Source organism: Bemisia tabaci, chromosome 5 (genome assembly GCF_918797505.1).
Source record: "Bemisia tabaci chromosome 5, PGI_BMITA_v3".
Lineage (NCBI taxonomy): Eukaryota > Metazoa > Arthropoda > Insecta > Hemiptera > Aleyrodidae > Bemisia > Bemisia tabaci.
In genome coordinates this window covers 286,685-314,447 of record NC_092797.1, presented here as the reverse complement: position 1 = coordinate 314,447, position 27,763 = coordinate 286,685, and the positions used below count along the sequence as shown (strand labels likewise).

The 27,763-nt window shown below is 38.7% G+C and overlaps 1 protein-coding gene across 1 annotated transcript; it reads right to left on the bottom strand.

Annotated features, from left to right (window-relative positions):
- Positions 1–878: 878 nt before the first annotated feature.
- Positions 879–26,162, bottom strand: Prp18 (pre-mRNA processing factor 18). Its single transcript, XM_019053718.2, has 6 exons — positions 25,978–26,162; positions 23,209–23,329; positions 22,040–22,206; positions 18,221–18,430; positions 15,350–15,562; positions 879–1,143 (listed from the first exon to the last, which is right to left on the bottom strand). The coding sequence occupies exons 1-6, from the start codon at positions 26,038–26,040 to the stop codon at positions 901–903; spliced, it is 1,017 nt and encodes a 338-aa protein (XP_018909263.2). The 5' UTR covers positions 26,041–26,162; the 3' UTR covers positions 879–900.
- Between the last annotated feature and the right edge of the window lie 1,601 nt (positions 26,163–27,763).

Sequence of the window (27,763 nt, the reverse complement as noted above, 5' to 3'; positions counted from 1 at the left end):
AACGCAAATCCTTTCGGAATGGAGTCTTTCACTAGGTTTGCAACTCTCAGACACTATAAGCGGAAAAAAGCTGATGAGAGCAAGCTTATTCAGGGCACATCTTACTTTACACAATTTTCCCGAATTTTTAAATAAAGCCTCTTTCATTACACTCTATTCAGGAAGAACATTATCAATCGCTACTGGACCAATCATATGATTCCATGGAACAAATTCAATGAAATTTCCATTTTTAGCTTATTAACAGATAATGTATCAAAAAACCACAGGTATTTCATTTACAATGTTGTTCAAATAAAATGCTACCCGTAAAACACAAAAAGTGAAGTCAAGGATTAACTAAGTAAAAATGTCAAATGAAAATACAAGTGTAATTATTTATCCAGTTAAAATATCTGAAAAGGCAGTGAGGATTAGGTATAAAAAACGTCTTGCCAATCCTAGGTTAGAGTAGAAAGGTACATCATCGTGAAGCAACCATCTGATCGAAATAAAACATCCAACAGATGAATGTATGATAGATATACGAAGGATAAGAAAAAAGGGGGCAAGAGTGAACCTGCAAGAACAACTCAAAGTGTAAAAAGAAAGAAACCTTGGAAAATAATAAACACACACAGACGGGAAGTGAGCAAGCATGTTTATATTTCCCTCTTTCCTTCTACTAAAGCCAGCTCATATGCAAACAAGTGCATCCTGGCATAAGGAGTCAACTCTACCTTAAACCTCGTTCATGGTAACTTACGTTTGTTTTAATTTTGATAAGTTTGCATTACACAATTGCATTCAGAACAAACCATGGATCACTCCATTCTACGAAAATGAGAGGTACCCTCTTTTTTTTCAGGAAAAATTCATTGAAGTAACAGATGAAAACATTCAGAAGATAAACAAAGAAATTTATGTTTCCGGGGGTACATATTCCACACATCTAGATGGATCAGTGGGGAAAAATTCCTGACACCGCGACATTAGTCTTTTCAGAGCCTGAATAAATTTTCTTTGTGTTTCATCGTTCAGAACGTGTGCAACATTTTTGGAGAAAATCTTTTCTCGACCAGTACGGGCGTGGATACCAACCATGGTGACACCAATTGGCCATGGGGCATTGCCAATTGCCATTTCAAGGTAAGAATCACTAGCCTGGAACAGAGATTGTAAACAGCACTAAACAAAAGAATATCGTATACAAACACTAAAGAAAAAAGAAGAAATTATTTATACAACAAGAGCAGTCTCCTGAAAAAGGAACCTGTTAGGTCAAAATTAGAGAGACTGAAAAAACAAGCTTGTGAAAACGAATTCTTACTGATGAAATTTTTGAATGAGCTTGTGCAGTAATTTTTAATAGTTTGCATTTGTGAACAATACCTAAAGAGTAACCTTAGTTCTTAGAAATTTTCCCGTTTTTTTTTTAATACAATAATAACCATCAAGCAGCGAGTTCAGAGTTGTGCATTTTGAGCGCTCATTAAGACAAGCATTGCTGAGCTAAGATAATGTCCAAGAACTTCCCTTCCATCACGAAAAAATTCTTAGGACGCGATCAGGAAAGGGATACTTTTGGATACCATATTGATGCTTTGAACAATGGACTTTCAAATGTGAGCTCAAAATGCGCAACTTTGAATTTGTTTATCAAGAATTAATATTGATTTTAAAAAATTCCTGTGAATTAGGTAATGTGTTTTAGTGAGTCTTTGAAAAATGCAAAAAATAAAAATCAATGAGAAAGCTCATTGCATTTTAAATAAACAAAAATTTGAAGCCCAATGCCAGAGCTCCTTGAAAGAATATGAGATAATATGAGTTAAGAGTCATCTACTAACATACTTGTTCCAGGAACACAAGTTGAATGTATGTAGTTAGTTAGTTAGTTAGTATATTTTAAGGCATTCAGCGTCACAGGCTATTAACGTCTTAACAGAGAATTTTGAGAAAGGGAGTACAGACGAAACTTTAGATTTTTAAATTAAGAGAGGTGAAGAGTTTCAGAATTTTGGTAGTAACATTGGGTTCATCGCATGTAAGTGGGTTTGTATTTCTGTTGATTGTAGGGGAGTAGATCTGTGATTGGAGATATCTGAGGGCAGAGCAGTCCATAAGTACGTGTTTTGGTATGTATGTATGTATGTATGGTTGGTAGATACGTTTATTTGGTGCTTTTAACAATTTAGCCATTAACATCTTAGAGGAGAGATCAAAATATGGTACAGAATTTAAACATTTAAAAAGTAGGGGTCACAAAAGGAACTGCAAAATTAAAAGTTAGGACAAGGAAATAATACATTAAATTTGGAGATTAATTCGTTTGAAGAGGAGAGGGATTCATGAAAATGCTTTGAAAGGACGGTATGGAGATCAGAAAGTGGAGGGAAAATTTTGGATCTTCATTGTTGATATGCAGGGCAGGTTATTAAAACATGTTTAACTGAGAGAGGGACATTACAAGAGATGCAGGTTGGGGGTTGGACTTTCTTGATTATATGTTGGTGGGTGAAAGACGTGTGCCCAATGCACAGCCTGGTTAATTTTACTTGATCCGCTCGCGGTAGACCAGGAAGTTGAGGGAATACGGATATTGGAGGGTTTTTATGTTGGCAATAAGCCACTCTTGTTGCCAATTTGTGAAGATTTCTCTTTTGATGTACTTAATGAGGTCCTCGGCTGTGACAGTCAGGGGGAGGAAGGGGCCAGCAGATGAAGCGGCTTCTTTCTCCAGAGTATCAGCCTTTGTGTATGTATGGTTGGTAGATACGTTTATTTGGTGCTTTTAACAATTTAGCCATTAACACCTTATGTGTAAATGTATGTATGGTTGGTTGGTAGATACGTTTATTTGGTGCGTTCAACAATCGAGCCATTAACACCTTGGAGGAGAGATCAAAATTGTGGAGTACAGAATTTAAAAATTTAAAAAGTAGAGGTCAAAAAAAGGTAGTGCAAAATTAAAAGTTAAGACAAGGAAAGAATACATTCAATTTGGAGTATGTATGGTTGGTTGGTAGATACGTTTATTTGGTGCTTTTAACAATTGAGCCATTAGCACCTTAGAGGAGAGATCAAAATATAGTACAGAATTTAACAATTTAAAAGGTAGGGGTCACACAAAGGTAGTACAAAATTAAGTTAGGACAAGGAAAGTATGTATGTATGTATGTATGTAAGGGTGTATGTATGTATGTATGTATGGTTGGTTGGTAGATACTGTACGCGCCTCTAGCGCGTAATTTCTGCTGCCGCGCCGCGCGCCGTCTAGCGCACAGCTAATCGCGCCGCGACGCCGGCCGCGGCCAGCTTCGGCGGCGCTCCCCTAGAGAGCGCTCGCGTCGCCAAGGTGGTTTATGTTTTATTAAGGTCCCTTTATTTTGTTTACGGAAGGAAAGTAATGATTTGTCTGGTTCCCAGAGTTGTAAATAAATGTAAATAAAGCAAAGAAGGTTTCAAGGTTAAAGGTGTTTAAGTTCTTTTCTCAGTATTACTTTTTGTTCCTCAACGTCCTATGCCGGGCGCGGGATACCGATTTACCCACGTCCTAGGTGCACGCCGGTACAAGCGCTGATTCAATGCCACTCACGAGTGAACTTTCAACATTCATCGATTCCCCGGTCGGCCCGGTGCCAAGATCGATCAGGTAAAGGTTTCCCCGGCACGCCCGGTGTCAATGCAGGTAAATCCCTGGTACGCCCGGTGTTTTAGTTGTTAAGCCCCGGTTAGCCCGGAGAGCTTAGATAGGGACCCCGGTTCGCTCGGTGAACTGCAGTATAGGGACCCCGGCTCGAGCCCGGTGTTAGCTAGGAACCCCAGCTCAAGGGAGCTGAAGCCAGGCCCGAGCGCTCTCGGTAGCCTTTCATATCTGTAAACTAAAGTAGGGATTAAGGCCCCGACATAATGGTCCTTCGAGTCGTTTTAATGAATTAGTCCTGGACAGATACGTTTATTTGGTGCTTTTAACAATTGAGCCATTAACACCTTAGAGGAGAGATCAAAATAGTGTAGTACAGAATTTAAAAATTTAAAAAGTAGGGGTCACAAAAAGGTAGTTACGCGTGTATGTATGAATGGTTGGTTGGTAAATACGTTTATTTGGTGCTTTTAACAATGGAGATGTTGCATGTGGGAGGAGTTTGCGATTTGACTGTTAATCCTTATGTAAAATTTAGCGAGAAACACGATGGTGCCACTGGTTTTCTCTGAAATCAACTCCCAAGCTCAAAAAAAGCTCCTAAGTTGAGGCCAAAATGGAGGGGATATCCCACCCTACCCTGAGAGTCCACCTCTACATCTAGACAAACTCTCCATGCAAAGATAGAAAGCAAATACATTGACAGGGCTGCCACTTCATTTGGGGACTATAAAACTGAAAACACGGCATCACTGCTAATGTATTTGCTCCCTATTTTTGCATGGAGTGTTGGTCTTGATGTAGAGGTGGACTGTCAGGGTAGGGTGGGATATCCCCTCCATTTTGGCGTCAACTTGAGAGCTTTTTTGGAGCTTGGGAGTTGATTTCAGAGAAAACCAGTGGCACCATCGTGTTTCTCGCGAACTTTTACATAAGAATCAACAGTCAAATCGCAAATTCCTCACACATGCAACATCTCCATTGAGCCATCAACACCTTAGAGGAGAGATCAAAATGGTGTAGTACAGAATATAAAAATTTCAAAAGTAGGGGTCACAAAAAAAGGTAGTACAAAATTAAGAGTTAGGACAAGGAAAGAATACATTAAATTTGGAGATTAATTCGTTTGGAAAGAGAGGGATTTCACGAAAATACTTCAAAGGATGGTATGGAGATCAGAAAGCGGAGGAAAAATTTTGGATCTTAATTGTTGATATGTACGGCAAGTTATTAAAACATGTTTAACTGAGAGGGGGACATTACAAGAGATGCAGGTTGGGGGTTGGACTTTCTTGATTATGTATTGGTGGGTGAATGACGTATGCCCAATGCACAGCCTGGTTAATTTTACTGTATCTGCTCGTGGTAGACCAGAAAGTTGAGGGAATATGGACATTATTGGACATTGGAGGATTTTTATGTTGGCAATACACTGTCCACTATTGTTGCCAATTTGTGAAGCTTTCTCTTTTGATGTACTTGTTTAGGTCCTCGGCAGTGACAGTTGAGGGGAGGAAGGGGCCAGCAGATGAAGCTGCTTCTCTTGCCAGAGCATCAACTTCTATGTTTCCAGCAACGCCTACATGTCCCGGGCACCAGCAGAGAGCAATGGAGAAATTCAGGGAGAGAAGATGATGTAGGGAATTTTGGATTTGGAAAATGAGTGGATTGGGCCCAGGGACAGTTTGGAGAGCAGACAGAACACTCAGTGAGTCAGAGCATATGATGGCTTTTTTACCTTCTGTCTCTTGAAGACAATTTAATGCTTGGAGTATAGCAAAGGCTTCGGCAGTGAAAATTGAGGCATTAGGAGACAGCTTGAACGATCTGGACTCATTTTGCGTGATAAAAGCTCATCCTGTTTGGTTGTTCTCAAGTTTGGAGACGTCAGTGTAGATTTGTTCATAATCTTGATAATTTTCCAATGTCGAGAAAAAGTTGCTTCGTAATTCGGCATGGGATGTGTCGGACTTGGGAGAAGAGCAGGAGTTGAGGTGAATTTTAATTTCAGGAGGGGTCCAAGGAGGAAAATTGAGATTTGCAGCTTGAATAACGTCAGAAAAATTGAACTTAGAAAAGAAGGTATCATAGAATGGGATCTCAGCCCTCGCCTCAAAGCAATCTTCATTAGCAGGATTACTCGGATGGCTCACTAGTTTAGTGACGTAGCCTGCCAGTGATTGAAATCTTTTGTGCTGAAGTGAGGATTCTTGTGCTTCAACTTCAATACTAATGACAGGACTTGTCCGATAAGCACCAGTAGCTAGTCTGATGCAAGAGTCATGAATACTGTCTAACTTTTTAAGTAAAGAGCAATTTGCGGAGCCATAAAGAATAGAACCATAATCAAGTTTTAGTCGTATAAACAATCTGTAAATTTTAAGCAACATCGGTTTATCAGCTCCCCACAAAGTGTGAGCTAGATATTTCATAATATTCATTCTTTGTTTGCATTTGGATTCTAGTGCCAATATGTGTTCAATTCAAGTAAATTTTCTGTCAAAAATTAAATAAAGAAAGCGAATCAATTCAACGAATTCAAGTTTTTTCCCTCCCATACGCAGAGAAATACGAGGGATTTTAAGTTTCTTAGAAAATATGATACCCTCACTTTTGGATGGGGAGAAGGTGAACCCTGATTTCTCCGACCAGTCTTCTAGATTTTGAATAACCTTTTGGAGGAGAAGTTTGGCATACTTGACATTTTTAGTTGTGAAATAGATGCAAAAGTCGTCCACAAATAGAGATTTGTGCACATTCTGTGGTAGGCATAGAGTTATATCATTGATAACTATGAGAAAAAGCAGCACACTCAAGACACTGCCTTGAGGGACCCCATTTTCTTGAGAGGTAGGTTTTGAGAGAACAGAATTGACTTTGACTTGAAATTTCCGATCATGCCGGAAATTTTGTATGAAAAAAGGTAAATTAAGTACCGTGTAGGCCCCATTTATGTAAAGTTTTCAAAACTTTATGCTTCCGTGTAGTGTTGTATGCTTTTTGAATGTCAAACATGAGGGTGACAGTGTATGCTTTTTAGGCACAGCCTTTCAGAATTTGTGACTGTAATCGAACCAGGTTGTCTAAAGTTGAGCGCTTTTTTCGAGCACCGCTTTGAATATTAGAGAGGAGACAATGTTCTTCAATAAAGCAAGTGAGACGTTTAGCAACAAGTTGCTCATAGATTTTGCACAGAGTAGAAGTCAGTGAGATTGGTCTAAGTTTTGAAGCATCCAATCTGTTAGTACTATCTTTTGATATAGGAATGACTGTAGCCATGTGCCATTCTTCTGAGAAATATTGAGACGTCCAATATGAGTTGAACATATCCAGACGGAAGTGTATCATATTATCAGGAAGATTTCTAATCATCAAATTGTGTACTTGATCTGGACCCGGAGCCGATTTTTTAAGTTTTGCAGTAACTTGTTTCAGTTCTTTAACGGTGGAAAGTTTATTATACAGGGTTATCCAAAAGTCACTGACCCTCCCTGTAACTTTTTTCCAAATTGAGATAGAAGTTTGAAACTTTGGCAATGTTCCTCCGTCTGAAGAAGCAACTTCTTGGTCCCCTCAAAATTTTGGGGGGCGGCCTCCCCTAAGGGGGCGGGGGCTAGCTAACTTTTTTTTTCAAATTGCAACCCCCCCTTTGTGATACCTCATTCGAAAGATAATAAAAAAAGAAAGTTTTTGGCGCAAACCGCAGGTCAAAATGTTGATTTTTGACAAAATGGCGGCCGGTCAAAGTTCAAAATGGTGGAAATCTGACATCTCCGTTGTTTATTGACGGACTGGCGTTAAACTCGGAATCTGAAGGTTTTTCGAGACTAGAAGAACGATTCTGGCATTGGTTTTCCAGAAAAGTCAGTCCTTTTCAAAATGGCGGCCTAGCGCGGGAAGTGGATATTTAGGCTAGCTTATCGTTGGATTTGCATGACGGTATCCAGGGGTATTTCGGCACGAGAAAAACGAATCTTTCATTGGATATCTTAAATTCCGACAAATTTCAAAATGGCGGGATATCAGTTTTACGGCTGTTTACCGATGGATTTGCATGAAATTCGATATCGATCAGTTAGTATATCAACAATCTAATGGAAGATTCCTTCTTATCGAGCCAAAAACCACCAGGATATCGGATTTCATGCGAATCCATCGGCAAACAGCCGTAAAACTGATTTTCCGCCATTTTGACATTAGTCGGAATTTAAGATATCCAATGAAAGATTCGTTCTTCTCGTGCCGAAATACCCCTGGATACCTTCATGCAAATCCAACGATAAGCAGCCTAAATATCCACTTCCCGCGCTGGGCCACCATTTTGAAAAGGACTGACTTTTCTGGAAAACCAATGCCAGGATCGTTTTTCTCGTCTCGAAAAACCCTCAGATTCCGAGTTAAACGCCAATCCGTCAATAAACAACGAAGGTGTCAGATTTCCGCCATTTTGAACTTTGACCGGCCGCCAGTTTGTCAAAAATCAACATTTTGACCTGCGGTTTTCGCCAAAAACTTTCTGTTTTTATTATCTTTCGAATGAGGTATCACAAAGGGGGGGTTGCCATTTGAAAAAAAAAGTTAGCCCCCCCCCATTAGGGGAGGCCGCCCCCCAAAATTTTGAGGGGACCAAAAAGTTGCTACTTCAGACCGAGGAACATTGCCAAAGTTTCAAACTTCTATCTCAATTTGGAAAAAAGTTACAGGGGTGGTCAGTGACTTTTGGATAACCCTGTATAGTTCAGAATTAGTTAGAGAGGTGAAATCTGGAACGGAAGTTTCTTCTCTAGTCTTAAAGTCTGAGAAGCGTTTGGAGTAATTTTCGTTGCTTGAATTTTTTTGGGAATTCAAGGGAATAATATCAGCAATGTCTTTGGGATCCGAAAAAATTTTCCGATCATGTATGATGTTCGGAAAATCTAAAGATTGATGATTTCCTGCAATTTTACGAATGTTTTTCCATACCTCTGAGACAGGAGTGTTGGATGTGAGTTGAGATACAAATTTAAACCATGACTAGCTGCTCCGGGCGCTCTCCACAGCTAGCAATGGTGGTGCAGTAGCTTAATTGGAATCGGAGTAATTAGTTGAATCTGTTTAATAATGATGAATAAAATGTCTGTAACAATACGTGTTGTTAGCAAAACGCAATACTACAGTTAATAAGTCAGGGTCAGTCAAGCTGCAGAGAATAAGATGCCAGGATATCAAGAAGCTGTGAAGCGGAGCAGCCGAGGGATTGCGAAGGAATGTGGGTGGCGAGTGACGAACGACAATGCGACCCAAACCTCCTTCTTTGAGGTTGGTGGGAGGAGAGCTATACGAAAGAGAACGGAGATAGCCGAAAGAACGTGGCGGGAGGGGTGGCTGAGACCGTAGAGGGGGGGTGCCTAGGGACGGGCAAGCAGGTAGCGGCCGGACGACCGCTCGAAACAGCTGAACTTTACTCGTCGATAAAAGTAAGAAAATTTGAGAAAATCGGAAAAACGATCACAGCCTGCAAATCTACAGATCACAGGCTTTCATTTAAAACAAAAATCATGCAAATCGGTCCGATGGTTCTCTCAAAGTTAACGTCCAAAGATTCGGACCTCCGTTTTAATACATTGGAGAAAATTTGAGAAAATTATAGGAGAAAATCTGAAAAAATCGAAAAACAAATTACAGCCTGCAAATCTACAGCTCAGGGGCTTCCATTTGAAAAAAAGATCAGGAAAATCGGTCCGGTGGTTCTCTCGAAGTTAACGCCCAAAGATTCGGAGCTTTGCATTTTAATATATAGGATTTACGTTTAGCTTCTCTGATTGTTCTTTTGGCAATGCTCGACTTTTTTTTAAGTTAATCCAATTTTCATCAGTAGGATCACGTTTAAATAATCTGAAAAGCTTATTTCTTTGAGAAATTACAAGTTGACACTCATTGTTCCACCAAGGAACTAAGATCCTTTTATTTTTCCCCGCTTTGAAATGGGGGATAGAAAGCGTTGCAGCATGAAAAATTACCTCTTTGAATTTCAAAAGTTTTTCATCAGGATTCTCAGGGAGTTCAGTCACAGAACTGCATATTGAACGAAATTTAGACCAGTCGTCAGCTTGATCTAATTTCCATTTTGTAAATGGGTCATGTGGAGCTGATTGCTTAAGATTTAAAAAGGTAGTGATAATTGGAAAGTGATCATTAGAACACAAATCTCCATAGACAAACCATTGTAATTTGGGCAAAAGATCAAAGGGAGCATATCGTCAGATCAATGCTACTAAATGTTTTGGAGGAGCAAGAAAAAAAGGTAAGAATTTGAGAATTTGAGAGCGCCAGTTGGTTGTTGAAAATAAAATTTTCACAAGCTTTACCATTAGCATCTAATTTATTTCCTCCCCATATGGGGTTATGAGCATTAAAATCCCCACAAATAATGAATGGAGATGGAAGCTGTGTTTTAATTGATACGAGCTCGTCTTCAGTTATTTTTTGTCAGTACATGTTGCAAATAAAAATACTCATGTTACTTATGGTTAACTGAATAGCAACTACCTGGTGATTGGACTGAACTGGAATTTGTCGTGGAGAGAGGGAATTTTTGGCAAAAAGGGCACCACCGCCACAAGCTGACAGGCCCTCTGTACAATCCTTCTTGAATAACACATTATTTTTGATTGATGGTTTATGGGATGGCTTAAATTTGGTTTCCTGAAGTGCAATGACAGATGGATGGATTCGATTTATAGGGACGTTTAATTCAGCAGTATGGGCATAATACCTATCCGCATTCCATTGCAAAAGGGCCATAATGTTTAATTTTCAGGGGGAGGAGAGGCACAGTTGGCGGAAAAATCAGAAAGCATCTCATCATCAGCAACCTCCAGCTGGCTTTCTTCAGGAGAATCTAAGTTCATCTCAATGGCATCAATGAGGCGCGAGATCCTTCCCTTTAAACGATTAAATTTTTCAGATTTTATTGTAATCAATACATCACGAAGTTTTTCGAAATCATCGGTGTATACTGAAACAATCTCTAAGGGATTTATATAGTTTTTAGTTTCAGCCAAAATTTTCTTCAAATCTGATGAAGTAAATGTGACCTCTGAGTTATCTTGTATTACATTTTTAATGGCAGTGTACAGGAGTTTATTTTCTTCGTCCAGAAGTTTTTGTTTATTTGAGGAGGGTGGTTTGGAAGGAGAGGTGATCGAGTTCTTTGACATTGTTTCATCTTGAGGTTTAACATTTGGGGGAGAGGAAGAATTTACCTCAGTATTTTGTAAAGGGCTGTGCACCGAGGAAGTAGGATTTGTCTCTAGAATCATCTCTGAGGGTTTTATATTTGTATTGAGGGTGTCCCTAAGTTCAGTATCTGAATTCTCAGTCTCAACATCCATGCGTTTCCCTGCTGATGTCTCTTCCTGCACTAACTGTTCAAGAGCCATTTGGTGCTTTTGGAATCGATCAGCAAGAGATTCGATGTTTGGAGGACTTCCATTTTCAGTTGTATGCCATAATTTTTTCGCACCTTCAGCAGTTTTGTGGCTGGTTAGGTAATTGCAATGAAGACATCGTGGGTCCTCTACTGATAAGAAGATTCGGACTTCTTCTCCATCATGAGAAGAGGGAGGGGGGCTTCATTAAGAGGGATGGAGGGAGAGCATGAGAGTTGGCGTCCTTAAGAATGAAGGTTTCACGACGAAAGGACTTGATATGTTGAAATTTAGGGTCTTTCAGTCCAACCGATATGAGGTACATGGGTGAGACTCCTTTTACAAATTGGCAAAGAGCTTCCATTAATTTTTCGTTGGTCATGTTAGGCATTACATTTGATAAAACCAGACGGAAAGTAGGATTAATGAGACACCTGATGGGAAGGGGGCCGACAGCAGTGATGATAAATCTTGAATTGCAAGCATTATCAACTAGCTTTTCAGATGATAAATAGATGCATATTCGATTATTAGAAATTTTGGAGGCATAAAGAATATCTGACGAAGGAACAACCTTTGAAATTTCATTCAAATAATCAGTTAATGTAAGATTTTGGTTAGCAGGAATTATGATAGCATATTTCTTCGAAACATAATCACCTGTAATCGTTGTCATTGAGTTCTGTGCGCTCTTACACGCAGTAGAGTAGGAAGTAGATGGAGCGGCAGGAGAGGGGGGCATGGTCTTATCAGTAACCACGGACTGCATAGTAGGAGTAATAGGCTGAGCGATGGATTGGGTGATGTTATCCTGGGGCATCATTGAGACGGCCGTAGGATGAGGATCAGTAGGGAGTGATTGGGAGGAGGGAGTCAGCTGTTTGCTAATTTTTGAAGAGGATGATTTGTCTGAGGAGCAGTCCATTTTCGAAGAGCGTTTCTGTTTTCTGCCTCGTTTCATCGTGAAGAGGGGGGGAGAGGACAGTAGACAAGACAACCTATGGTTTTTTCGCCACAACGGTATCCATGGAAACACAGCACAATTTCACTCGCGATTTTAGTTTTGTGATCACATAGAAATTATTTTTAAGGAAAGCAATGACAATTTCGCAAAAAAGAAAGGGGGATAAAGGTCCAGTACGAGGTCATACAAGGATTCAAAAGGACCCTTTGGAAAGAGCACGAAAAACTGCACAAACCGATATAAGTCTCATTCAAACTTTCGCGCCAGATTGACTCAAAAAAACGAAAATTCGCCGGAGCACAATCACGCGCGTGCCGTCGGACCGATCTGGATCTCTCACTCTATGTATGGTTGGTTGGTAGATACGTTTATTTGGTGCTTTTAACAATTGAGCCATTAACACCTTAGAGGAGAGATCAAAGTATAGTACAGAATTTAAAACTTTAAAAAGTAGGGGTCACAAAAGGTGGTACAAAATAATGTATGGTTGGTTGGTAAATACATTTATTTGGTGCTTTAACATTGAAGCCATTAACACCGTAGATGAGGAGAGATCGTCATATGTGTGTATGTATGTATGTATGTATGTATGTATGTATGTATGTATGTATGTATGTAAGGGTGTATGTATATATGTATGTATGCGTATGTATGTATGTATGAGTGTGTATGTTGTGACATCGTTTTGATAAATGAGGCCCTTTCAAATAATGGGACAGTTTTTAAAATAACTATGATCCGATTTTAAATTGCCATTTACTTAATGATGTGCCTACATTAGTTTTTCTCCGCTCAAAAATATGGAACATGTGGATATTAACAATTTTAACAGTAAAATTAGAGTACTGTATCTATGAAAGCACTATTAGCACATCAGTATCATGACTTTACATAGAGGGGGTGTGAATGAAAGTTTCCGAGCACAATATGGCATAAAATACTACAAATGAGACTTCAGATAGGAAAGAAATGGGAAAATCCATCCATTTATCTAAAAAAGATTCAAGAGCTGACAAGTTTTTTATTTTGTCTTTCGAAATATGGGATGTTTTAGAAATTGCAACAATTCGAATTTAAACTGCCATTCATTGTAAGATCATTTTTTGAGTTCTGAGATTCAGAATGGGCTGATCAATTTTCCTGTTTTTGTCGTATTTTCATTTTATAGGCTTCAGACTTTTTGAGAAAGACCAATACAATAGAGAATTTACAGGTGTCCGAAATTTGATGAATTTCGTGTTTAAGTGAAAACCACTGAGTGAACTGAACACGAGGATAGCATTGGTTCATGAATTGAACAATTATTGGAAAAGATATGACAAAATGATTTAATCTGCTAAAACTCGTGTGTTTAAATGGGAAATACCGCCAGATGACGGCACTAGGCGGTGCATTTTCTCACATTTAAATGTATTTTTATACTATTTTACACATCAGAAAAAAATTATAAAAATTAGAGTTGGGCCGGGTATCCAGAGATTATCTGGATTGCCAGATTATCCGGCCGGGGGCCGGATACGATTTTCGCGGGTATCCGTATCCGGGCAGATAATTGCGAAATCCGGTTTTTGGACCCGCCGGATAGTACTGTTACGGCCGTGAAAAATTCGATAAATTTTTGGTGATATTTTGGAAATTTTCGGCGCACTTAGAGTAGCCATTGTAATTGTTCAACTTTTCGAAACTTGTTATCATCGGAATAAAGGACATTTACATGATTGCAACGTGACCCTTAGTTCCGAAAGTCCGTGTGTTTTACTTTCTAAGACCAAGATGCAGGTGGAAGATAAAAAACACAATACCACCACCATGTGCATAAGTTCCCTGTTGGTAACGTTTTTAGTCCGAGAGTAACTCCGCAATTATTGTAATGTCGCAGTACGCAGCTTGTTATTGCAGCGTCAAAGCGCTGTTTTCCACTTTTATCTTGTTTAGGCACACTTCTAATAATATCTCTCTCTCTGCACATCATATTCATCTTGCCCATCACACCATGAAGCCAATGAAAGCCATGCTGCTAATCTGCCAGGTCTCTTGTTTTTACTATTCGTTGAAGCGGGCTGACTCGTAGCATATCATTGAAAAATATGGAGGTTGGCGGAGCGAAGGCACATACATCAAGGATGACGGTCTTGATGGTGTTTTACACAGTGTACCTCTTGTCCCAAGTGCGAAATCGGGAGATTTTTCTCGCTCGAAATCAGGAAATTTTTCTCACACAAAAAAGCACTATCTGGATCCGGTATTATCCGGTTCCAGCCGGATACCTTGGCAAATCATCCAGTATCCGGCTTTGGCCGGATACAAAAAATCGATATCCGGATCCGGTGACGTGGAAAACCCATTTCCAGCCCAACTTTCTGAAAAATACTGCGAAATCAGCTCTTTAAGCACTTTCAGATGAAGCAATGAAAAATTTGCATGCAAATTCTCCATTCTGCTCAGCAGGGTCTGAATTCAACTTTCAACTTAAATTAAGTGAAAAGAGCAACGCCAAGAATGGCACAATTTGGGCCAGAAGGGATTTTTCTGAAACCGGGCCCAAACGATACCTTATGATACCCTAAAACTCTGGTTAAAATTTTAGCTTGAATATACGCACGGTTTTTGAGAAATTAGGGGGCAAAGTTGCCAAATCGCCATCATTCTGGACAGCATTTCTACAGCAAAAAGACGGGAAAAATGGACAAAAAAGTTACACCTTAGATGGGTTTCGGCTGTAAATGTTATTATTGGGCCCCCAAGCATTTAACTGTGTTCAGTTTCAAAAAATTTGATTGCACAGTGGTCCAAAGTGGGGAGAAATCGTCGACAAATCATGATTCTTTGTCAAATTTTTAAAAATGGAAATAAAATTGTCGGTCTGCTGCAGTTTTCATGGCTTACAACGTTCTTATCGGTCTTCAATGCATGAAATTGTGTTCAGCTTCACAAATTTACATCGCACAGTGGTCAAAAATGAGGGAATTAGTGGACAAATTAAGATCCTCTGTGAAACTTTTTAAAAATGAAGTGACACTGTTGGTCCCCAGTAGAGTTTAGATCCCGGAAAAATTCATGTATTTAATTTTCTTAATTATTACTGCATGTCAGACCGTATTGTCTATAGAACGTTCTTATAGAATAGACTTTGTAGCATTATCTCAATAAAATATGCAAACTTTCAGAAATTTAAAAAAAAGAAAGAAAAATGGAGAGAAAAAATTAAAAAATGATTTGGCGTTTTTGGCGTCGCTCTTTGCACAAAACCTCTCCGCCCATGCGGGACCTTTGACCAAATTTTTGCCACAGGGTCACAGGGCTCCGGTGAGTGACCCTAAGAGTAACTATCACCGACCTTGAGTCACATACCTGTATGTAATTCCGGTTGAGAAGGTGCTTGGTGATTTCCATCAAACTATCCGAGATATCTTCGGGTAAAGTTTTGGTTTTTAATTTTCTGAACAAGGGTTTGAGGTATTGTTGAGTTTGAGTAAAAATCGCGAGAGCATACTTTCCTTTTGCCCCCGATTTCTCCTGTCCACTCCTCGTATTCAATTTATCAAACCACATTTTCAGGAGCAACTGAAATCAGAAGATACTTTCAGGCTCAGTGTTGAAGCTGGATACAGCCAATAGATGCCAAAAGGAAACAACTAGGAAAAATAATAAGTTCATTAAATCTCATCCACTGGATAATTTTTACTATTCTCAAAAAAATACTGATGGACATTAGCAACTTCGTTCTTACGTTAAGTCTGAGTACAAGTTCATTTTTGTAGGGTGAAATTTGGGATATGATTTGGACTATTCATTTAGCTATGAGAGTTAAATTAATGTGTAATATTAATAAACTTATATCCTAATGACAGGTCCAAAAGTTATTTTCAGCATGTGAGAGATCAAGCTTAAAAATTGTGGGAATTTCTTATCTTTGTACATAAGTTGTGCCAAAATACGTCTACTGATGCTGTCATTTCAAAACGAATTACGCTAGAGACATCGTCACCTTCCGGCCAAAGTATCACAAGCGTCACTTTGCTAACTTTTCAGGAGACACAAAAACTGATTTAAGACAGCCTCAGGCAGAGTGCCAGCTTGAAACTTCGAATACCGATCCAGCACAATGTCCTGCCTTGATTTTTAATAAAATTTCTTTAAGAACAAATTTTTTCTTTGAAAATTGGCGCTTGTGATACTGCTTTCTTGGGGCATTCTGAGAAACCATGCTTGTGATACGGCTGCTCATCAAATTTAACAGAGTTCTTTCCATATTTATTCATTTTTAATCTAAAAAAAAAAAAAAATTATTATTTTCCTGAGTAAATGCATCTGATTAATTCAAAACCATCCATAACTCAATTTCAATAAAAAGAGCGCTCTTGATGTTCTGGCCGGAAACTCAGAAAGTGACGAATTGCTCCAGGTCATTCCAGGTGTAGCTGATACTTACTGAAATTTCAAAAACAATCCCAAAGATGAGCGACTACCCAACTTGGAGCTTGTGATACAAAAGTTCACCAACTTCAACGGATTATTTTCCATATTTATTTATTTTTATTTCCAAAAAGATGCTCACGTTCAAAATGACAAGATGCATTTACATACGAAAATAATTTATATTCAAGTCATTCCAAGGGTTGCTGTGACAAATATTGCAAACAATCAGTAAGGTGGGCGGTTGCCGAACTTGGCTCTTGTGATACTTATCTCCCAAATGGGGCTTGTGATATGAATGTAAATCAACTTTAATCAATTTTTATTCATATTTCTACATTTTTGTTCTAAAAAAATGTATTATTTTTGTGTGTAAATGCATCTCGTAATTTCGGTAAAAATGGCGATTGTGATACTTGGCTGGAAGGTGACGACATATTCTTGTTTATTCTAGAGATCAGATTCTGAGCTATCAATCATATCATTTGCTTGAATAATGACAAAGTTATCACAATTTTTAAAAGAAATGAAATGCTTGCGAGTTTTGTGCAGTATGAAAAAAAAAAAAAAATTGCATACTGTGAAAAATTAGGCAGTATCACTTTTCCAAACACTTCAGCACCGAAAGGGTACTGGAAATTACCAAATTTTACATTGCAAGATTGTGAAGTTGTATGGGGACAGCTGCCACCACCATCGGGACAAGGCAAAGTCAGTTCATCCCTGCCTTAATCAAGTGTGCAAAAGCAATAAAAAAGTACAGGAGTGTCAATAAAGGGCACATTCTTAACGCTCGAAACAGATTTGCACCGTGTGAGAATCCAGAGACAGAGAAAAATCAAATTGACTGTCCAAGCGATTTTTGGTAATATCACAAGGGAGTAATTCTATGAAATTATACTTAGGAATTGACATTATACAAAAATGACATAATTGACAAAAGTGCATTAGGAACAATGCAAAACCTGACCTCCAATAGGTTTAGAAAGTAATAGACATGAAGATTAAAACTCGTAGGCTTGATACCCAAGAATACATTTCTGTTAAAAACTCGCAGCAGCATTTCACACTTCACTAAAATCGTCATTCTTTCGCAATATGAGATGATCTTGGTTTCTACTGATAGCTTAGAATATGATCTTGAAACTGAAACCAAGATTATGTTTTGAGCATCAGTAATTTCAAAATGGCAGCATCAGTCCAGTCCTTTTACTTTCGGAACCACCTATGTTTATTTTAGGTATAGATTGCATGTTTTGCTCCTATAAACTTTCAAGACTGAACGCAGCATTAAATTATGAGCTCTCACACAGTGTAGACAAACGGCTGGTTTTCACGACCTCTCGAGCTTGGTAGCAGAAACTTCAGGAGGCTGCACTGCACTGATGATTGGCCCAACAAGGCCGAAACGCGTCTGCAGTTGCCTTCCTGAAAGGACGTAACTAGTGTTGCTCCAAACAGCATATCTCTTTAAGGGAAATCTGTGCTCGAACGAGCTTTTTCCCTCTGTATTGAGATTTTCAGCTTCATGCTGAATTTGTAGCGCACGTTGGCAAAAAACTCCAACATAAAAAATAATTTATTTACTCAATGTAAGCCTCAGTTTAATAATAATGTAGGGTAAAATAAATTATGCTTAAGTAAAAAATAATGAATGGGTGCATTATAAGGTAAGAGGAAATCTAAATTTTCGTGAAATTTCAAAACGTGAAATCAAACAAGAAAAGTCAGCTTTCAGAGAGGCTAAAAATGAGGGCAAAAAGGCAACAGAGTAACAAGAGAAAGAGGGAAAATGACATCGCATACCTGTAGTAAGTGCATGATCACATCCATATCATGATTTCTATCTCCTTTGCCTAAAGTTTTAGCTTCCTCTTGGATTTCTTCGTAACTTAAGACATTTTCGAGATCCTTCTGCATCGTTTTGTTGGTAGATTTAGTTTGAGAGGCAATTATCTCATCTAAATAATCTTGGTCAACTTTTTCTAACGCCTCTTGGAAGTCATTCCGGAATCCCTAGAATCAACACGAGTTCCAACTAAGATTGACACTTGAGTGGAGTTGCACAACAGACAAATTGAAAGCTGACAGTAAGAAACAAGGAGCGAAAGAGTAAACTATTTCATAAAGTCAAAAGCAACTAAAAAAAATAAAAAATAAAAAATAAAAAAAAAACAATTGAATTTCCCAATATTCTGGCATGATTTCTTATCTACAGTGAATTGAACATAATTATTGAGACTTGAGTTTTCTTCATGAAAGCAGTTGATAAGCTTTGATGTGTGATGCAGCACTGCACTGATCTTTTTCATAAAATTTCACAGCTGTTAGCTTTGGATTTAAATGAAAAAGTCTTACGAAAAGCGTAGCTGAAACCTAAATTAGCATTGGAATTTGACTTTCAGGAATACTTCACAAGCCGCCTGCTACAAAATTCATATTTACGACGACCAATCACCAAGGTAACTTGTTCGCATAGAATGTAACCAGCCAACCGTGCACTCCCTATCTCCGCCGTGTCAGCTGAGCGAGGCAACTTCGGCGGGACTCCGTAATGGGCGGGCGGGGTGGGAGCTCGCGCCTGAGCCCCACTGAGCCCCACGCAGCATGTGCCGGCGTTGCGCGTACTTGGAAAAATTAGTTGCGCGCTCGGATTTTCGCGAATTACTCGTTTCCACTTCATTTTTCGGCAAAATTTACAAGGACCACATGTTAATAGCATGAAATTTATTATTACTCTGAACAATTTTCGTTTCTCTACAGTCATTACTGACTGGAAAAACGCTTCATAATTGAAAATATGAGGAAAGTGACCTGCGTATCAAACGGATGTTCTTACATATATAGTGCGTGCAGCTTGTAAAGATGACGGCGTGGATAAGAAGTAATTTTGTAAAAGGTACAAAAAGGATTTAAAATGAGGTCAATCATATAAATCAAGGGTAAAAACGAGGGATAGTGTTATGTATTGTACATAAAAAGGCATATAAAAGTTACGAGAGAGTTACTTAAAGCTATTGTCCATCTTGATCTAAGAGAAAGATTTGATTAAAAGCTGAAAAAGAGGGGCAACGATTTCGGCAGTTTCAAAGTACCGAGATTTAAGATTATTCCACTGAAAAAGATAATGTTCAAGCATTATTATCAAACTAATTTACGAGTCGCAACTTAATGTTATTTAATCTGCTCAAAAATTTCAAAATCAATACTTCAGTCACTTCTTTATGACTGGCGATCGTGGATACTGTTTATTTTCAAAAAGTATGGGTCAGTAATTGCTCTTAATTCCTTTGCATTTTTAGGCGGCTCTGTGATTAAGTCGCTGCGCTCGAGAGAGGCCCGCACCTCTTTTTAACGATGTTCCGGAATCTATGTCGCTCACATTTGTTTAGTAGAGTAGTTTCTAATGGTAAATTTCAAGGATTTTTTCCCAGAAAATTGCAGAATCATGAAAAATAACTCGGTAGAAATTTCTACGAAAGCCATGAATTTCCTTCACTGATGAAATATTAGTAGAGATTTTGAACCACCGCAACCAAGAAGTGCCATTCTTGCATCCAGTGCCTCAATTTTTCTGCACATTGCAGGTGCAGTGGATTCTATGAATTGAGTTTTTATCATGTCCTTACTCTCCTCTATAAAATTAAAAAAACACAGCACTTATGCTATGTTTTCAGCAAAATGCTGAGGGCATTTACTTATTATTACATTTATCACAAATAAATATCGCAAACTAAAACAACACTATTTTGAAATTGAAGACACTAAATTGACTACAATTTTCAATGAAGAACTGCTATTTCTGGCTCATTTTAGGAAGAACAAAATGTGCCATTAGTTCATGATCCGTTGTTGTGTCCTGTATTGGTTTCCTGTGTAGTTAGGTAATAAAACAAATGAACCAAAAATAGTAGTTCCTTAAGGTTAAATGTAGTCAAAGTTTAAAAATTATTATCGGGACATAATCATTCTTGTCTCTTGCCCGGTTCATCAAGAATTTGCTCATGAAAGCATACCATAAATTGAGAGTTGTGTGGTGCTTAATCATGAAAACTAAAACACATCTTCACACAGAAACATTTGATGATAATCAAAGAACACATCAGCCGAAAATATTTGCACTAATCAATTAATAATTAAAGATTTCAGAGCGAACCGTACCAACCTTGTGCTCACTGTTCGTTTACCGTGAGCTGGGAACGGCTGGGGCTCACTTACCTCACCGGTGCCGTTTCGGTGTTCCCGCACTCATCGGTTGGTGCGGCATGCGAATGGAAGAGAAGTGGCCACTGCTCCATTTCACAGCGCACGGCCTACTCTATTCAATGTCTTTGAATTTATGCAGCCGCTGCCAATATGAGAGACTCTTCATAAAGAAATGACCATTAAAGTATGACATGTTGTTACCAAAGTGGAGATCGGTGCACTTGCGAATTTATGAAAACCACCCTTAATGGGCGGCAATTTTGAGACGCTCAGTTGAGACAATGTTTCCACCTCAAAATAACGCAATACTTTAGGGCCTTGTGGATAAAGTCCTACTGCACTTTGGGCTTAGGTCATACCCGGCTCAAACTTTGTCTTTTCAGCAGCCATCTTTCTTAAGGTTTTTCAAACCTAAGGGTTTTCAACATCAACATTACAAATTTTGATGTACAGCCTAATTTACAACTCCTACTTTTAAGGACCCCGCATACCTCTTATGGGAAAGTGCACCACGATGGATCTTTAATTTTTTTATTGCAATTGATTCTCCTCAAGATGCTGATCAAAAGTTATCATTGCGCCAACTTTCTACGATGCACCATTTTAGCACAAAATGCTGGAAAAGATTCAATTATTCGGCTATGAAGAATCAAAAAGAACAAAGCATTCGAGAACAGGCCTGATGTAAATAAGTGCGTGTCTGTCTTCTAATCTGTTCCTGCCGACTCTAGGGCTACCTTCCTCCCGCTCTCCTCCAGTTGACATTCTTTGTTTTTCTCTGACTTTCCTGTTCTTATGCTCCTCAAGAATTCGATTTGGATGGTCGAGCATAACGGCGTGCGGAATTTGTTGACACACAGCCGACCGTTCATTACAGTGCTAAAATGAGGAATCTTTCTGACTCTTATCGCGGAATAATTAAATCTCCTCGGGCGTTTTTGGCGAAAACGGTGCATCGCAGAGAGTTGGCGCAATGAGAACTTTTGATCAGCATTTTGAGGAGAATCGATTGCAATAAAAAAATTAGAGATACATCGTGGAGCACATTCCCATGGGAGGCATGCGGGGTCCTTTGAAAATCCAAACAAACCTTGGTATTCAGAAAAAACATCATACTTCACTTTCATTTTAATAGAAAAAATTTGTTTCATGTGGAAATCAATATCATCTATGTTCCCCACCAAAATTTCTATATGAGCCATGTTTCACCGTTTTCAATAAGAGCAGCTTCATTTCCTTAGGATTTTTTCACACCTTTGTCTGCATTAGAAGATGCTGACCTCATCTCTTGGAAACAATTATCAACACCCAAATTAGGTAGGGATAAAAAAGCGAACCAGGGCATGTTTTTCTCCACTGTAAATTTTCAGGAATTATTTAAGAAGTTTTAGAAAGAATCATGTGAAACTGAAATGATACCTTTTGAGCTTCAGGCTCTAAGATCTCATGCTGCCGTAATCGTTTAAAAGATTCCAACTCTGTTTCACCAAAAAGTAAAATAGGCTCCCCTCTCTCTCTCAGCCTTCTAATGACTTCTTTCCGAGACAGTGTTTGATGCTCCGGATCATTGTGAGAACTGGAATCACCTGCGATAAAATGAAAAAAAAAAAATAGAGCATTACTGTAAAAAAAAAAAATTACATCACAAAGAACTGTCCAAAAGCAAGAAAAGGGCAATTAAAGCACTAAACACACTGTTGCATATTTGATACTTTATAAGTTAAAATAGTAGACTACAACCAACCCCTAAATGGGCCTGTTGCTAACTTTTGCTAGAGCAAAAATAAGAGTTGTTCCTAACAGATAATGTCTCAAAAATCACGATGAGCGCATCGGTAAATTCTGAAATGCACTTCTAACTTCAAAATCTGCATAAGAAATTTGCGTTTTTTAAGCTTCCCGCCTCTAAAAGGATACTACGGCACAGGTGAACATTTCGTCAGAGGAGTCGTTCCATTCAATCCCTGCTCAACATGGCCGACGCTTCCGCGCGCAAGTTGAGGAGAACACCAGGTCAATCAAGGAGGATATCTAGGGTAACCTCGAGCTCTAGTGCTTATTGCCTCGCTGATTGCTCCTTTAGCGATCTCTCTAGGAGCGAGAAGCAAAGCAATAAGCACTGGAGTTCGAGGTTACCCTAAGGATATCTATCAACGCGAGAAAAATGTGAAAGTAAACACGCCGATTGTTATCAGGATTGGCATTGGCTATGTTGAATATTGCGTAGTATCCTTGTGAGCATGGGTTGGACAGAATGACTCCTCTCATGAAAGGTTCACCTGTGCTATCCTATGGTTTTCGAGGCGGGAAGCTCGAAAAAAACGCAAATTCCTTATGCAAATTGTGAAGTAAGGAGTGTATTTCAGACTTTGCCGATGCTCTCTTCTTGATTTTTGAGACATTTTCAATGGGTAACAACTCTTATTTTTGCTCTAGCAAAAGTTTGCAACAGGCCCATTACTGCAGCCTAGAATAATCATGGCATGAAATTTGTTTTTGAGAGCTGTGAATAAAAATCTTTTTGTTCTACTTGTTTCTGAGAGCAAGCCCTTACTTGCATTTAATAATATGAAAAAGGATCATCTTACCTGAGCATTCTTTTTCAACATTTTGATGGTCATTATTTTGACTAGCTCTGTACTTTTCAAAATATTCCTCCCTTTCTTTTGTTAGCAATTCAGAGCGTTTAAAGTATTTTTTCCCAGGCTCCTAAAACAAGAAATCAGAAGAAAATAAAAAATTAGAAACTATCATTATAGAAAATTAAAAGATGTTGCGTAAGATTACCAAATGAGAGCTCGAAAAATTGAAAGATTTTACTTGAGGCCTTGGTGTGTGGACTGAATAGTAGTTCACAACTCAGACACTGTTCAGGTCTGTTGAAGGAAACAGCAATCGGCAACAGACATAACAGATCATCTGAGACATCAGAAAGAGGTGACTCGAGCAGCAAATTATGAGAGCAACACTGGAACCACTTAACCAGTTCGTATGAATTGCTGAAGAGTCACAATTAATTGTTTATGCTCTTTCTATTTTCCTTCAGCCTATTATCAAGCAGCTGTCATACGAGCATCTGCACCAACTGCACACAAGCTGCTTGTCTAACTAAATTTTCACTCTCTTTCAAATAGATCCTGGTGAATCTTGGTATCAAGTAACCTCTAAAAAAAGGTTTACACAAAAAAGAAACAGGATTTTTTCCAAGAGGGATGCATGTAAAACGAATCTTTAGGTTATCCAGAACGGCAACTTTAACTGAACCTCTCCTATTCCATTGACTAACAATAAGATTTGAAGAAAAGAAGCACTAAAAATGTGGCTCGAATACTGTGTGACGAGTGACGAGGTGGTAGAATAGTGCTCAGCCCACAATTTTCAATATATGTACATGAAATGCAAAGGGCCACAAATACACCCTCATTTTTGGGCAGTTGTTTTGCTGTAGTTGATTTGTATGCGATGGTTAGTGAGATAAGATAAGATTGAGTGGTTGTGTATAGTTCTGCCAAAAGTACTTTACTGTATCAAAGAATTCTTTACCCTATGGCACTGCTATAAAAAGCTTCGCCGTACCCAGTAAGGTACGGTCATACTTGAGAGGAAGTGTAGACTCAGCATGCAATCCTCCTTGTCTGCATTCATGTACATATCGAGACTTAATATAAAAGTCTCGCTGAAATGAGTCTGAGTCTCTACACCTCATTCAAGTAGACTAAGAGCTCACTTATCATATGTTGAGTTTAGCCGTAAAAGAAATTTTATCATTGGAAAATTTCAAAAGCGCATATTGATGGCCAAAGTGTGAAACCACGAATCACTGTCTGCGACATTAAAGCCTTCCTGTCATTCTTTATTTATTCTTTTGAAAGCTAATCAAAAACTTCCTTCATTTTCTTACTCTGTTAGGAGAACATTCTGTAATACTTCAAAGTTGTAAAGTTGGCTTGTTTATCTTTTGCCGCAATCACACGCTGAATTTAGCAGCTGAATGTGGAAGTCAACAGTCATCGCCCAACGGCTGAAATTTAGTAAATTCAAGTTATTTTCATCCAGATGTGTATCAAATCTACTCGAATAGTTCAGACAAATTCAACATTAGTCCGATGGTTGCTGAGAATAAATTCAGGCATCGGGCCGATGACTTCCACATTCAAGCCCCATTCAGCTCCCACATTCAGCGTGTGATTGCGGCACTAGAAAAAAAAAATTAGTGGGAGATATTTTAAAACATTGCCAAGAGATACATGATTTCGCACTTGGGCCATTGTTGTACTCAAGGTCAGATCACGTATTCTGGCATTTAGTCTAATATCACTGAAAATGAAGGTTTAATTTGAAAAGAAGTGTACATAATAGACTCAAGAGCAAGTTTCAATTTGACAGAACTTGGTCGTTACAAATGCAACAGCCACACTGCATGAGGCAGCCCGCTATAACAAGTTACTAGGAGGTATTTCTGCTAAGCGGAACTAAGCACCATAGGGTGATAAAGGGAGAAGGGGGGGGGTAGAGTACCTGTATAGCGAGAGTATAGACAGATGTGAAACTCCGAAAATCCATCAGGCCTCAGCCGATGTCTCCGCGAATAAAGTTAGGGCCCAGAAATGCAGCCAACCTATGAATCTCAATTATCCAGAGCGCTTTACTAATACAATTGTTACAAGCCGTCTTATATAAAGCACGTATTTGACTTAGTTTTTGCATAAATTTACTCGTTTTTGCGGAAGAACGCTCATTTATGTACATTCTTAGCCATCTTGGTTAGAATTGGAATCTGCAGACTGGCAGTGAAATTTTGTGCATTAGAATTTGGTTGGAAGGGTGGCTGCACTTTGGGGCCCTAAGCCCTCCATGAAGCGATCTGTCCATACTCTCGCTATATAGGTACTCTAGGGGGGGGGGGATTGGATTGGCAGGTGCAGGTTAGCCTGAAGTGCAGGTGACTGACGAGCTCCGGCCGTACTGTTCTCACTATGCGTTTCCATGATGCTCAGTTCCGTTTTGACAGAAGGTCCTACCTGGGATTCTAAAATCCTCAAAAGGAACTGAAATTGATGCGTAGTTCTGTTATATAGAAATATGTCAAATAAATGAATATAAAAAGCACAATTGGACGAATGCTGATGCAATTAAGATTTGGTTTGTGTCCCAAAATGCAATGAGCGAGCTCTGACTTTCAAGTTGACTGGCAGCCCTGTCTATGACGTATTTGGCTTAGTTGTGAAATACCTCCATCTGCTCTCCTCAGATAATAAATCAGATATATGAAACGTTCGAATATTTTGTAATGCTGGGCTTTACAAATATTGAAAGAGGGCTGATTAAGACAAAATTAAAATAACTGAAGGGCTTACAAGTAGTTGCTTCTCTGCGAGTTGTTCTCTTTTCCTCTTGAGTTCTTCCAGTAATTTGTTCATGATTACTGAATGGGCACATAGATGTTCTACTACGATTCAGAAAGTCTCACTGTTTGAAATTTTAAAGCGACAGTCATGGACTGTCGTAAAAGGTAGAAGGTTATGTTCAGTTACGTTCACTGTTTATTGATAGTATTAATACAGACACCCTCTGCGAGGCACCGCTAGCGTCGCAGGTTGCAGACGCAAAAGTTGATTCTGTTGGTTACATAATCATGGAGTAGTTGGAAGGGCATAGAGAAAAAAAAGGAGGTGTTTGCATTTCGGGCATCTTGGAATTTTTTTGATGACGTAGTTCGGTACAGGTACAACGAGTTCATCATCGATTTTCTTGGAAATGGTGTAATTTATGGAAAAAAGTCATTCCTTAAAAAGTGCTTGATATTATGTAATGAGTTGATTTAAGCAAAAAAATCGGACATTTTGGTCCGTTTTTCATATTTCGAATTCCGGATTTCGTTGGCCAGGTTGTTGTGACGACCTACGTCACAGGGTAAACAAACCTCAAGATGCAAACACCTCCTTTTTCTTCTCTCTATGCGTGAGCAGGGACGAGTGTAAACAAAACATCCTCCAGATTGAGCGTTTTTGCAGGCAAAGACCCCCTACGAATGAGCAGGCGATCACAGAGCGGGAGTAGCTGGTGGAGCGTGCATGAAGCTCGCTCGGACTCCATGATTATACTCTGTTGCTCTCTCCTCTCCTCTACTCTTTGCACATCACATAATGGCGCCAAGCACAAATTTCACTCTCGGAGAAAAATTAAACTGCTCAGCTCAGGGAATTGACCTTTTTGATCGGGATTAAATTTCTAAAAGAGTTCAAACCAAGTACTAACCAGGGCAATTCTCAAAATTCTTTGGCAAGACATTTTTCTGATATAATTTAAGGATTACCTAAGGAGGGAAAATCTTTAGCATATCTGGAGAAATCACAAGCTTGTGTGGGGGCCCCGCAGCGTTCTGAGGCATCCCTAGTAGCAGAACAAATTTTTGTTTTTCTAAAAAAAGTATAAAAAAAATATATCTGTTATCTAAATGATTTTTTTATATAAAAAATGTGTAACGCTTACTTATATAAAAAAAAATCAAAGTTCAGACCTGACCGTAATATATGAAAAATGATAAAAGCTAGATAAGGAAATTTTTATTTATACACACATTTTTTATTTTTTTATATAACGCATGCATACGAAAGTGTTAAAAGTGAACATTTTTATGTAACGATTATATAAAAAAATAGGTCATCATTTTCGTGAGCTTTAAGCGAATTAGAGGAATTTTTAGTATGTTCGCGAAAAGCTCACGAAAATTATTACATTTTTTTATATAATGGTTACATAAAAATGTTCACTTTTAACACTTTTGTATGCATGCATTGTATAAAAAAAATTAACTTTCGTACATAATATTTATCTTTTCCTTCTGTGGTTTTGCTACTAGGGATTGAAATCAAATTCTAAACGTACCTACTTACATTTTGAATTTTGATGGAAAATAAGGGGGGGAGGGGCTTCATTTATATCTGAGCCATGGGGATGCCAGATGATGAGGAATGAGTTTGAGGATTTTTGCGCTCAGCAGAGATGTTTTCAGGAGCATTGGGGGAACTAGTTAGGAGGAGGGGGGAGAAATATTACCCTCTCCTGACTTCAAGAAATATGAGGGCTTTTGCTAAGTTAGCTGTGTTGCTAGACTTTCATTGTGGAATTTGTAATTCTACC